Source organism: Siphateles boraxobius, unplaced genomic scaffold (assembly GCF_051911475.1).
Source record: "Siphateles boraxobius isolate OS27281-9 unplaced genomic scaffold, OSU_SipBor_1 5, whole genome shotgun sequence".
Lineage (NCBI taxonomy): Eukaryota > Metazoa > Chordata > Actinopteri > Cypriniformes > Leuciscidae > Siphateles > Siphateles boraxobius.
The window spans coordinates 26,487,583-26,501,308 of NW_027509141.1; the positions used below are offsets into that span (position 1 = coordinate 26,487,583).

The window sequence follows — 13,726 nt, forward strand, 5'->3', positions numbered from 1 at the left end:
TTTTTACACTGTCCATCATTATCACACACAATACAGTGAAGTTAGCTTGAAGAAAAACTCTGAGCGCAAGTTTGTATGCTGGACTGTCTTTAGAGCCCGAGTTATACTTATGCGTGATGATACATCATGGGCTTAAACTGTCCTCGTGCACACTTGTTAAGGGATGAACAATTCATAAACACTGCTATTATGGGGAGAGTGTTATGATCTTGGCCTTGGAGAGTTCTTTTCCAGATCTTGATGAATTATGTCCAGTATGCCCACTAAGTATCAGGTTGGTGTTGTTCTCTGCATTGACCCAGAATGTAGTAGTGAGTAAAGCTGCAAAAAGCTTCTATGGTTCACTTTTTTCTGCCATTTTTCACTGCAGAGAAATTTGTAGTTTTTAAGATGGTTTTATTACCTTGGCCAGTGGTTCTTAACTGGTGGGTCACAACCCAAAATGAGGGTGCGATAGGGTTGTGAACAAAAACAACACTAAATAACTAACCATTGCACATAGGTTGGTTAGAAAACTAAATATACTTATTAATTAACCTCTAAAAAAGGGGAAAAAGCAGTTCCCATATCCTTTTATTAATACATTTGTCAGTTGTTTACAGAAACTGATCGATGCTATTCACACAAAGTATAAATAGGTGGGCAGAGTTTCAGAAAAAACTCAGGTTAGCTGTTAGCTATTTGCTTTCAGTATGAATAAACACTGTTCAATTGTAAAGACATTTTTATGTAATAACAATAATATATTAAAGTACTATGCTAATTAACCACTTGATGTCTATTATATAATGTGGGCCCTGAAGCAAAACTAGATGAGAACCACTAATCTTGGTATAAAAATGTGCAAAAAATCTAGGCCATTTCAACTTAGACACGTTGACACTTCATGGTTTAAAAAAGTTAGCGGAGAAGAACCTTTGAAATGAATTTGGTCATTGTAAAACTGTGTCAAGGGTCCTTTAATCTTTTGAAGGCCTTCAAACTTTTCCACCAGTGAATCAAATGGCAGAAAGAAAAAAAAAATCTGCCAACCACTTATTTCAAGGGTTTTGAGTTTAATGGATAAAAATTAAATTTGAAGTAGTCTGAATGAGAATTACTGATACAGTAGAGCCCAAAAAATAGCAAGATGCACTTAACCCATGCTTAAAATGTGGACATTTAATTTCTGCAAACCGTTTTGTTATTTTTGAAAATTTTATCTTGTTTTATCATTGAAAACCTAACCTGTTTATTTATTTATTTTTATTTAGCTTAATAGACGTGTGGTTTAATTCCTCACTTGGTTTGATACTTTGTTGTAATGCAGTGACATGTATACAAGTAGCTTGAGCGTCCATTTACTTGCATCACAGTGTGTTGTTGTGGGTAGCTGTTGATCTTTGACTGAAGCCCAAGCAGAAATCTAGAACAGCGTCACTTGGAGGTTTAAACAGAGCATGCTTTTCCTTTATTAGTTAGTGATTTGTCATAATTATGGCACACCACAAAGCTTAACAAAGCTGTATTGAATAAAGCCACAATGTTTTATTCAGGCAATTTTACAGAGGCAAACTGGAATGAAGGCCTTGAGCTCTGGTCGGCTACAGTAATAGTGCACGTCTGTGTTGGGCAGCTGGAGACACAAAGACAGCTTTTACCTTTCCTTTCTGCTTGGCTTTCCTTGCCTGTCCCCTGCAGCTCTGCATCAACAGGGCAAGCAAGGTTAATCAGTCATCAAGTAAACCCAAACTGACTCCAGGCCCTTCACTTTACTCTAACACACACATTTGAGACCAGCATTTATCAGGGCAAGGATAGAAAATGTCTGCCCCGGTGTCCCTCTCTCTGAAAGTTTTATTAGAGCAGTGTGTGACAGATCGCATGCAATTTGTGATTTGCCTAAAGTCGGGAAGCACTTGGCAAGTGCTACTCAAGGGGTCGTTTAACTTGCCTCTCCCCATGAATGGAGACAAATAGAGCCACATGGCTCAGTCAGCTTCACTTTATACGTAGTGCTGTTCTTCCCACTGTAGAGATGGATGAATGGTAACACACACAAAAATAATTAACAATTCTGTCTACAAGATTCAATAAGCCTCATGTGGTTGAGCTTTACATCCTGAATTCATTGTAACACTGTATTTTGCAACAGAGATTATTGTTTTACGAATCAACCAAATATTGCATAATGTTATAAAACAAATTAACCACATTTAATAAATGTGTATCTAAAAAAAAGGTTTATAAGAAATAAATAAACTTATTTAACAAATAACCACAAATTAATGCTGTAATATATATAATTTAAATACACTTAATGGTATAGTTAACAATATAAGCATTTCTTAATATTGGTTAATGGTAATTATTATTTTCATACGTATAGTATACATGTTTCAGTATGTTGTATATGCCAGATGAAGATCATGAGACCGAAACGTTGCTAATAAATATTTTTTATACTTTTTTTAAAGTATTGATAGTGTGCAGGATTTCCTTCTTTTTTTATGTTTATGTTAACATTCATAAATTAACAATAACCTAGAATAAAATTCTGTAAAAGCAAAATGTTGTATATTTTTAGTTTATAATATGAACTGTTAATGAATTGAACTCTGAAAATGTAACTTGTGAAAAGAGTTATTCATTTTTTATTACATTTCTGTCAAACTTTGACATACAGTATAATAATTGAAACGGTTTTACTTTGTTACATAAATTGGTGAAAAATATTTAATGAATTAATATTGAAGTTATTACAGATGGTAATTTGTTCTTTATATTCCATTTTTGCATGTTTCCAGTCTAACGCACTGTTTGAGCATAACATTTGTTGTCCATCACAGAAAACTCCTGGCAACATTAGCTCCCGGTCATTAGCTTTCTGCGTGAGAGTCTGGCGCACACAGATAAACGGCCGACCCATATGCTGTTTCAGTCTGCAAGCTCACATGTACTCTATTGCGTCATTCAGCATTATACACTCCAGCTACTGTTTGTTTATCCATTTCATTAGCCCAAGGTGAGCAGTACCACATGTGTCAGGCTTTCCTTAATACCTGAGGAAATGAATTGGTTCCTTATCAGATGGGGGAATCATTGTGTGAATGAATTACATTATGCAGAGTTGGGTCTGGTAATCTGGCTCGGGCGCTGTCGGGTGCTGGTGGAAGATTTATGACTTAATTATCTTCAGAATTGCTTTGGCGAACTCCTGTCGGGCCACCAGACTCAGTGATGCCACCGGCAGCCTCTGGAGAAAGTGGCGATACAGATGATTCTATTGCCATGTAATTGAGAAGTGCACTTTTGTATTTTTACTGTCTTGACCTTATTGCAGAGAGAGTCATCCATTTCGGAATTCAATATGGACTCACTTCATTGAGGCTTTCAGATGGATGTCGATTGCCACCTGTAATGCGGAAGAGATGGGGGGTAGAGGGGTTGATTCCACCTCGTTCATGGATCTTTCCCCGTGAAGGCTGCCCTTTTCATGCCGTGCCTCACAAATATAAAGGGGTTGGCTGGTGTGGGAGCACTGTGACAGAAGGTGGCAGAGAGGGCACATATGGAAGGTGCCAGTTGGGGTCAGGGGGCAGCCGGGCAGGAGACTGCACCGGACACCTGGAGCACTGGCAAAGTACAAAATCACAGCTCTCGTCCTGTCACATGCTGTTGCATACTAATCACATCAGGTGTCATCTGAGGAAAGTAAGGGTTGTTTCATTTGCATTAGCCAGGGAAAAGGCCTTCATAAGTATGCAGGGCAGGCCACAGGGGCTGTTGACTATGCAGTGAGCAGTGCATAAAATATCCATTTCATTATGCATGTGTAAAGAAAAGCAAACTACAATATAAGTGCCTTATTGTCATAAGTTTGAAGTCTTGCCAATTACGAACGCTTTGATGATTGAAAACATTCCGCTCATACGTCCAACAACAGTAAATACAATACAACAGGGATTTAGTGTTTAAATCACTGTTGTTTAATCAAGGCCAGTAATATTCACAAAGAACAGTGTGTTTTGCTGTAATCATCCTGGATTAACAAAGTACTGCAGTGACAGGTACAAAGGCTCAATTAGACATGTTGATTTATTGCTGGAAGTGGACAAGTTTATTGTGTTTTTGTGAAATATTTCAAAAAGACAAACAAATGTCCAGTGTAATTTGAATGAAATGGCTGTTTGATTGGATCCTGAAATTCAAGGCTTTAAAATAGCCAAGACCCTCCGCTGCATTTCTTTTATTTACTTTTCTTCTCCTTGCACATAGATTTCAAGGTCAAAACATCACACTGAAGTAATGGCTGCTGAAAATTTTAATTCGAATTGTAATATTGCGCAAAATTTTGGAAGTTGCTAATACAATTTTGATACTCATTTGCAAGTATTGATAGTGTGCGGGAGTTCCTTGTTTAAAAAAAAAGGGGGAAAAAAGAAGCAAAACCCATTGAGGTGAATGAGTACTTTGAATAGAGATACAATTAAGCACAAAAGTAGCATTTTTCTGTTTTTCATTTCTTTGCATTCATCTACAAAGTGTTTCGGAAGTGATGATGTACAGAACAAGAAGACATCAAAGCTATGAGCAATTACAAAGACAGCTAATAAGGTTAGTTTTGCAGCCCTCAGACACAAGTGATCTCCGTAATGTGGATACTCCGCAGCTCTCAGCAACACATGATCATGCAACATGATCTCATAAGTATTCGTATGTATTGTTATGTAAAGTGTGGTTCTACAGTGAGTACATGAATACAGAATTTAAATTTTTAGGTGAATTATACCTTATTAATACAGTAAGCTGAGTCTTTGACAAACTATATCGGGAATTATGTCTTTGGCATCAACAATACATGTCGTCACATTTTATGTCACAATATCTCGATATAGCTATGTACCGTTACTCCCTTAATGTTTATGTTTTAGATGTTGTAAATACATCCATAATTTACGTTTCAGCATCTATTTAGACTTCTGCTAAAAGAATACTTGCTAAAAGTTTTTTTAGAGATGATATCTTAAAGGGTCATTTGCATTAAGATTTCCATTGTTAGAAATCCAGTAATACTATTGAATGGTCGTGCAACACTCTTTCATTTTCCCCTGAGACGAGATAAATCCTCTATGTACCTTTTTCACTTCCTCCTACAATGACGCAAAAATCGTCATTTTATGTCATTGTAGGAGGAAGTGTAAAGGGGGGGGGGGGATTTCTGTGAAGACTACAAGCACTAGTTCCCACCCTTTCACACCCGCCCATAGGGAGTTGGACCTAATGCGCTAACAGACCTATCAGATCAGTGCCAGTGCGTTTGATTTCACCGGGAGAAACTTTTTGAAAATATGGATGAAGGTACTGAATACACAGGCGGATGCATTATGGAGGATTTGGATTTTGACGACGTTATGGTATAAACGGATGTTCGTGGCTACCTTTATGAGCCACAGTATAGCGACGAGCAGCTAAGGGCTATGGAGGAACCGGAGGCGGCTGAAGCTGCTGTCACCACAGCGGATGCAGACGATCTGCTTGCCACGGACGAGGAGCCCGCAATGGCTCGAGCTGGGGCAGATTGGTGGTGCCTGTGCTCTCACTGTGCGCCAATGGACACAGAACAAGAGTGTGTCTGCTGCCGAGAATTCCAGCGGTGCTACGGAATCGGAGGATGACACGGATGTGTGTGTTGTTGCTCACCCGAGTTTCGCACCCCATATGGATAGCGGCGTCCTGGAGACCTACTTTAGAATACATAACGTCAACTGGCAACGTCAGCCAAAGCCTACAGGGTCAAATGGTCGTCTTTCTGTAAAGTAAATTTATTTTCATTTTGTTAACACGCTAACGTGGCAGGTTCATTGCACAAATATCTTGCAGTTAAACTAGCTACTGTAGTGGGAGTGGTCTGCGGCGCTGAGCATTGCAATGCACTATGGGGATTGTTGTCTACAATCCACGAGCACTAAAAAGTAATTTTCTGCCTTTCATCGGCCAAGAAGGTCCTAAATTAGAAATTTATGATACTATTCTACTACATATATGACCCACTTTCAATACATATTCATGTCTCCACCGGTGGAATGACCCTTTAATGTATCATGCAGATAATATGCAAATGAAAATGTTACATACATGTATAGATTTTTGTCGGGCTTGTATCTGTATTTCTGTAATTTGATTCCCTAGGTTATTCTTTAGTCCAAAGTCCTAGGCTAAAATCACGTATCGGCTTGGGATCACGTGATTAGCTCACAGTCCAAGCCTAAGTCTTGATCCAAATAAATCATGGCAGGATAACAAAATCATGAACGCTAATATAATTTGTCCTCTCTGTTAACAAAAAGAACAAGAGTTGAACAGGTTCCCGATGTGATGTGCCAACAGACCTCTGATTGTCTGTGAAGATTGTGAGATCTGTCAGATGGCAGTCGACATACATCATATTGCCTATGCGTCTATGCATAAAAGATGGAATGCTAATGCACGTCATCGGACAGCTGCCATTTACAGACTTGCTTGGGTTTTCACTTAAGTTCCTTAAACAGTGTAACCGTGCTGAGGGTTTCAGATTAGACTCAAACTCTCTGTAAGTGTCTGCAATCTTCTTAAGACGCTGAAGTGCCTATTTTTGAATTAGCTTACGGTGTGTATACGAGTACATTAATGCTTCAATCTTTTCCAGTGCAGATGGTTTAAAGCTTGATTAACTGAAAAGGGGGTGCGCTGCTTTACGGCGCTGGAAACTCTGGAGACATAAAACCCTCAATCCAATACAGATGGGAAATAGGGACGCCTGCCAGACTCACTGTTTCTCTCTGCCTTTTTTTTAGGTCGTACACCATTGCTAAATGTTACATGCAAATGCAGTGGGTTCTTCCCCTCCTTTCTGGCTCTCTCTGGACGTGAGTCTCGTAAATAGGGAATACTCGCAGTGTACGGCCCTGCGCGGTAGAGGAACAGCAGCTGCTGTCAGATTGTGCTGGGAAAAGCTTGCTGTGGGGAAAAGTTTTACCGTAAAAGGGGCTCGGGGAGTTGACGGGGGTGGACGAAATTTATAAGCGCTGACCTGTAAGGGCTACTTCTACCAACCTTACCAAATCACTATGTCGCTCTTCCACACCACAACTCGGCTCCAAATGAGATCCACATGCCTTACAAACCTATTATATAGACCCGTAGTGGAGAGCAAGTGGAGTTAAGAGAACATTCCACAACACTCAGAGCCTTTTATATGATTATTAGGCCGAGCTTTTGGTTCTTTGCTCACTCACTGTACGCCCTGTCCCTAATTATCACTCATTAGTCATTAAACACCTATAATTAAGAAATCATTCTCAGGGGACATATATATATGTATGTATATATGTCTGATATAATGTAAATTAATAAAAATGATCTCTATTAAAAAGATGCTTGATTGAATTAATATGAATATAAGTTGTGTATTAAATAGGCACACACACACACACACACACACACACACACACACACACACACACACACACACACACACACACACACACACACACACACACACACACATACTTATTAATTCAATCAAGCATCTTTTTATAGAGCTCATTTACATTTATTAATTGAAATACAAATGCACGCATATGCATATGTACATTATATCAGAATAAGTGTCACCTGAGAATGATTTCTTAATTATCTTTTTCTTTTGGGCTAATGTTTTAAAAAAAAATCTCTATGCTTACCAAGGCTGAATTTATTTGTTCAAAAGTTCAGTAAAAACAGTATTATTTTGACATATTATTGCAATTCAACTCTTAACTCTTTTTCATTTCAATATATATTAAAATGTAATTTATTCCTGTAATGACGAAGCTGAATTTTCAGCAGCATGATCATTTTTTGTTTCTTTTATTGTTTGGAATTTTGGGCAAAGTATTTGTTGGGATTCTAAGAAAGAATCCAGAATCCAGGCTTGCTGTAGTTATAATGGCTGAGAGGCACTTCAACTGGATCAGAGCTCAAGAATTGGCTTTTTTGTGTTGCAAGTCCATGCCCCATTACAGACCAATAAACTTATATGAGTGGAATTAACTTGGTAAACAGTGTATATTATTTATTATGAATCTGTTAGATGTTGAAGTAAAGATATACTGGCATAGCACAGAATTTGTTCTCAGAAACTCTTGCAAAATAGTGAATGTATAGTGAATTGCAAAAAAAAAGTGTGCAAAAACCCTGGTGTCTGTCATATTGGTCCAGAAGAACAGCCCATATAAATGTTAATGCCCAACACTGTGATGAATAAATTACCAATGAACTGTTTGGAAATGTATGACTCTATAAGCTCATCCTTATTCCATCCAACTTTTAAACAGGACCGTTCCGTTTCATCTGGTTGTTTTCCTCAGCGCACATATGCAAACGTTATCTCTTCCTTATGCTTATGTTTTCTGCACCTCACACACAGACTGCGTGCAGCACATAGTGTGATCGTTCCAATGTGTCCGAACACTCAGTCTGGCAGGAAAAAGTTAAGCACTTAGGCTTGCAGATAAATAGTCCTCATCAGCTGTACCATGGAGCGCAATTGTGTGGAAACACTGGAATTCTGCAAAAGCAGAACAAACACTTTACTAGCTGTGATAATCATTTCTGAGAGTGCACTTTCTTCGCTAAGATGTTTAAGTTGTCGCTTTCTTACCTATGATGCTACTGTTTTCCTGTAGATTGAACTATGATGCCCCCTAACTTTCTGTGATAGACGGCTGTCGTTCAGGCATGAGGAAAACATCCCTCAGTAACTGGAAAACCGCAACAATCTGCCTTCTCAACTCTCTTAAATCAGCATATGTTCACTCTTATGAGCTGCTGTACATGCTCTGACTTTGTTTGCATTAGCCGAGACTGGATTACCAGCGACAGGCTGTGTGCAATGTAAATGCAGCACACAAAGCACATATGTCAGCCTTTAAATATTTTTTTTTTTCATGTATAATGTGATGCCTGTATGCTTCCCTGTAGAGGAAGCCTGATTTCTTACCTTATTAGTCCTCTGTTGATACTGCATACCAGCATTAAGGTAGACAAGATGCTGCCAGTTGCTTGCCTTTTAGAACACAGGTCTTGGTTGGACCGAGCACGGTGGCGCATACCGACCGAGGATTCACAAGCCCTCCTGTAGTGCTCAGGATTCTGGGAAGCCATTCATTATCGTCTCACATATATTTATTAACTGGCGGGGACAGCAAGACTATAACTTGTTCAGCATGTACATATGGATAAATGAACGCCCACTAGGTCAGATTAGGCCTGTAGTGATTATTATAATATCCAATGTTATTATATTAGATTATTATCATAATTGGCTGATCACAATTATTTGAGATTATTGTCCACTGTAAATTACAATCATAAATTGAAATTTATTTATTTTAGTAATTCATTTTTCATTTTATATCTTTAGTAATAAACGTGTTGACAAGTTAGATTTAATTTAATTTGTTTTTTATCTTTGTATTTTATTTTATTTTTTATTATATTTTGTTTTGTTTTGTTTTGGTAATAAACAGGGGACCTTTCCTTTTGTACAGAAGTCAGGTTAGACTGTTAAATTTTATTTAAAAAAATGATTTTCCTTTTTTCGTTGTTGTAATAAACGGGGTTACTTTCCTTTGTACAGAAGTCAGGTTGTACGAATTCGATTTTTATTTCTTTTTTGTAATTTATTTTAAGCTGGGGACAGGTTAGTATTTTATTTTATTTGTAATTTTTGGTTACATTTTATTGTATTATTCCAAATTTGAATCCATTCCTTCTTAAGGAGTATGTATTTTATTAAGCCTATGATTTAAGTAACATGAACAAAACAGACAATTGAATCATTAATTACAAATAATTTTGTTACAAGATTTCATATTTGTGATACCCCTGGAGAGAAAACCTGCTGAAAATGAGCAGTGGTGCTCTAACCAGTGAGCACTGGACTTGAGAGCTTCTCTATCACCTGTGCATTTGAGACAGATTTACAACTCATTCTGGGCTCTCAAGAGTGGGAAAAAAGCACACGAATAAGCCACTTAAGCTCTCCTTCAACCCCGGAGACCAAAAGCTCAAGCTGATAGTAGGGACGGGCTTTCCCAAAGAGTGGCTGTTTCATAGAGAAGTGTGTGCCTGAGGAGAGGCCCGTGTCTTAACGGGCCTGAGCCTTGGAGATGGCAAGGGTCATAAATCCCGCCTCTCTAAAGCCCACACTGCTTCAACTGCATTCCCGAGCATCTCCATTGAGTTTTTCTGACCCAGTAGGCCACGCTCTAATGCTTAATGGCCATTAGGAACACCCTGGACTTTTATTTCAGTAATGAACAGGGAAGCATTCTTTTGTACAGCAGTCAAGGTGGACAACTCGACACAACAGAGCTACTAATATAGGGTTTGACACCAGTAATTACCAGGCATGCTAATAAAAAATAAACTCTATAATTCACAAATTCAAAGACACAAAATGACAGTTGTGTTCACCATACTTGTGGTTTTCATGAGTAGAAATTGCACCTGGTTTTATGTGTTTTCAGCACACCACAAAATTAGTCCACCTTCCTTTTCAGGAGAATATAACAAGAGAAGAGATTTTAGGCTAGATTACATCGCATTGAGGAACCATGACCAATGAGTGAGACTGAGACAGAGCCTGGACTGGAAATTCCCTTTCCCACCTTGTTTATGTGGTTCAGCGCTGTGCAATTTACTTCTGTTTAATCACACACCAGGATCTGTGCTTTAATGCCTATATTGCTGTGTATAAAGCATGTCCACAAAAGCATGTTTTTTTGCATCAATCTTTAAATACTGCATATAAGATGTCTCTGTTTTGTTTTCCAGCTCCTTCTACGGTGTCTATCATGCATCAGGTCAGTCGCACCATTGACAGCATCACACTCTCCTGGTCCCAGCCTGACCAGCCCAATGGGGTCATTCTCGACTATGAGCTGCAGTATTATGAGAAGGTACCACATAAACACACTTGCGTAATGCATGCACTTTTAGGGCATTAAAGCATGTAGTGTCATTTAACATGTTCATAAGCATGCATTATTCATTTTTGGTTATGTGAGGGTGATTTATAAATGTAAGATTATCAATCATGATAATGATAAATATTAATATCAAGTAATGTTAATGTATTAAAGTTCCTTGTGAAAAAGGTTGCTGATGTTCAATTGCTGTTAAATTGAGGGTTTTGGCAGCTGTCGGATATGAATAGCGAATTCCTTTTCTGTCCAACTTTATTACAAACGCAGTTGCTCTGCAAAAGACTGATGTGGTTCGATCCGGATACCAGTGGCTAAAATAACAGAGATTTCACTACAGTAAAACAAATATTTCAGTTACAGATTCCTCTCTGTCAGCGCGGGCCGCAGAAAACACACAAGCTAACTTGTGCTTGAGAAACACACACACCCACATAGTATGCCGATATTCTTTCAGTCTCCCGTTTCGCTCGCTTTGTTGCGTTGGTTGACACACATAAGACAACCACACCCTTAAATACAGCACGCATAGTTTAACAGATACTTTCTGTCTTTTCTTTCTTTGTAATACACACACACACACACAAGCTGACTGTCTCATGGGCTCTGCTCCTGTTCTTACGCTTTCCTCAGTATAATTCCTTTCTCAGACAGTGCTGAGGACCGAATGTCAAAACACTGCAAAACACTGCAGCAAAGCTCACATCACAGAGCTCAGAAATAGAGCTGACAGGAAAAAAACGGAGCACTCAAGTAGTACATGTATAGACACACACCGAGTCCTACATTCTCTGCTTCTCCTTCACTATCATTCTTTCTCTTCTTTGCTTACACAAACAGACACTCAAGCGGCGCGACAGTGGCCACAGCTTTCAACCCAGACTAATGAATCGTTGCTGGCCTGAAAGTGTCAGCCACCGTTCCTGTGCCCAACACCCTTAGTCGGGCTCTCCTGATGGGGTTTGATGAGATAGATAGCCCTGTTAGAGAGCCATATGTTCTCTTCTGAGTCTCTTGTGATGTCCTCTAGTGTGAAATACTGTGACCAAAACACCACTCGATTTATAAAATTTATGTCTTTACCCTATTTTTGTCATTTCTCTGTTTCAGGACCAGACGGAGCATAATTCTTCCATAGTAAAGAGTCAAACCAACACTGCAGTCATTCGTGGCCTCAAACCCGGAGGCATCTACGTCTTCCAGGTCCGAGCCCGTACGGTGGCGGGGTTCGGACGCTACAGCGGCAAGATGTACTTCCAGACCATGACTGAGGGTGAATATCTAATCAAAATGATGATTTAACAATGGTTTATTTAATACAAAATCACCTCTTCATATTTGGCATTCATGGGAATAAATTACATGCATATGATTTAGCCCATCATTTTCTTATCTTAAGAGCAAGCCTGTGTGTAATTGACTTGCTGAAGCAGACAGTTCATCTACTAATCTAATCGTCCAATGATGATCCATGTTAGCATCTCCAAATGTCCTGTCCTCTATCTTCTGCATGTTTCTGATTAGATTCAGTATAAATTATATCTTGGGCCAAAAAAATTAAATTTTAACAGATTTGTAGTTAAAGATGCACTACATATTTTAGATAATTATTTATATAATTAATCAAATATATCATACTGGGGGGAAAACATACAAATTTGTTACATAAATAATACTGTCTTGCTTATGTAGTTTGGGCCCGTTTTTAGATTATGTTTGCAAAACTCTGGAGAGGAAGAATGGTAGCTGATACATGCCATTGGATGGCCGCCCATTGTTTTGCCCTTCCCAGATCTCCTCAATCAGAGGCAGCTGCTCACTCATGGCTCCTTACTCTCTAAGCCGCTTATTACGAACGGAGAGTCGGAATTAGTCTGATCTATCCTCCCGAGCTCTCTCCTGGCATGATGAGAGACAGCAACTCAGCAAGGTGATCCAAACACGGATGTGTCATGCCAGCAGGCTGTACTCATTTGGAGTGATTTAACCAAGAGTTTTAAAACCGATTAAAAAGGAAGTTACAGTGCAGTTGAATTCACATGAGTCCCGGTGAAGTTCAGGTTTTTGTTTACTTACTACATCAGCTTTTGGGAGCTTTGGGAGCTTTGGGAGCTTTCACATGTTTAAATGTGGTCAAATCTGGTAGCACGCTAGCAGCTTACTTAGCCTCTAGGGTTGCAGAGTGAGCCCAGGGGGTTGTCAGCGTTGTGAACGGATAGTCTGTAATTATAAACAACTAGAGGAGAATGAGAAAACTAGGCAGGAAAGGAAGGGAAAAGAAAGTTCCCCAGGCCTTCCCAACATCCCAATCCGTCTGTTTTGCACCAACACATTTCCTCTATCGCCTGCCCATATGCTGCTTTAGCCAAGGAGTCCAAATGTACAGCCCCGTCTGCCTGAAGGTATCTTGCACAGGGCTTCCTGTCCCAGATTCCCCACTGTGAAAGTGGGGAAGTGAGGGTCTCTCAACTGTGTATACATACACTGCAGGACTTCTGTGCCTCAGTGGAGTCTGAACTTGCTTCAGGCTGCTTCATATATAGAGACACACTGGTGGGGTTTGTCAGGAAGTGCTAACTTTTGGATTGGTGTGTGTGTGTATCTACAGAGGAGTACAACACTAGCATTCAAGAGAAGCTGCCTCTCATCATTGGCTCGGCGGCTGCTGGTCTGGTCTTTCTCATTGCGGTGGTGGTCATCATCATCGTTTGCAACCGGTGAGTTCCTCTCAGTGTGTT

At 39.3% G+C, this 13,726-nt stretch overlaps 1 protein-coding gene across 2 annotated transcripts in view; it reads left to right on the forward strand.

Moving 5' to 3' along the window:
* Positions 1-13,726, forward strand: part of ephb2b (eph receptor B2b) — a 179,716-nt gene that overhangs the window by 143,814 nt on the left and 22,176 nt on the right. For both annotated transcript variants that reach the window (XM_077203631.1, XM_077203633.1), the window contains exons 6-8: positions 10,840-10,964; positions 12,099-12,261; positions 13,597-13,705. In XM_077203631.1, the coding sequence (XP_077059746.1) occupies positions 10,840-10,964; positions 12,099-12,261; positions 13,597-13,705 (397 nt within the window). The remainder of the gene's footprint in view (positions 1-10,839; positions 10,965-12,098; positions 12,262-13,596; positions 13,706-13,726) is intronic.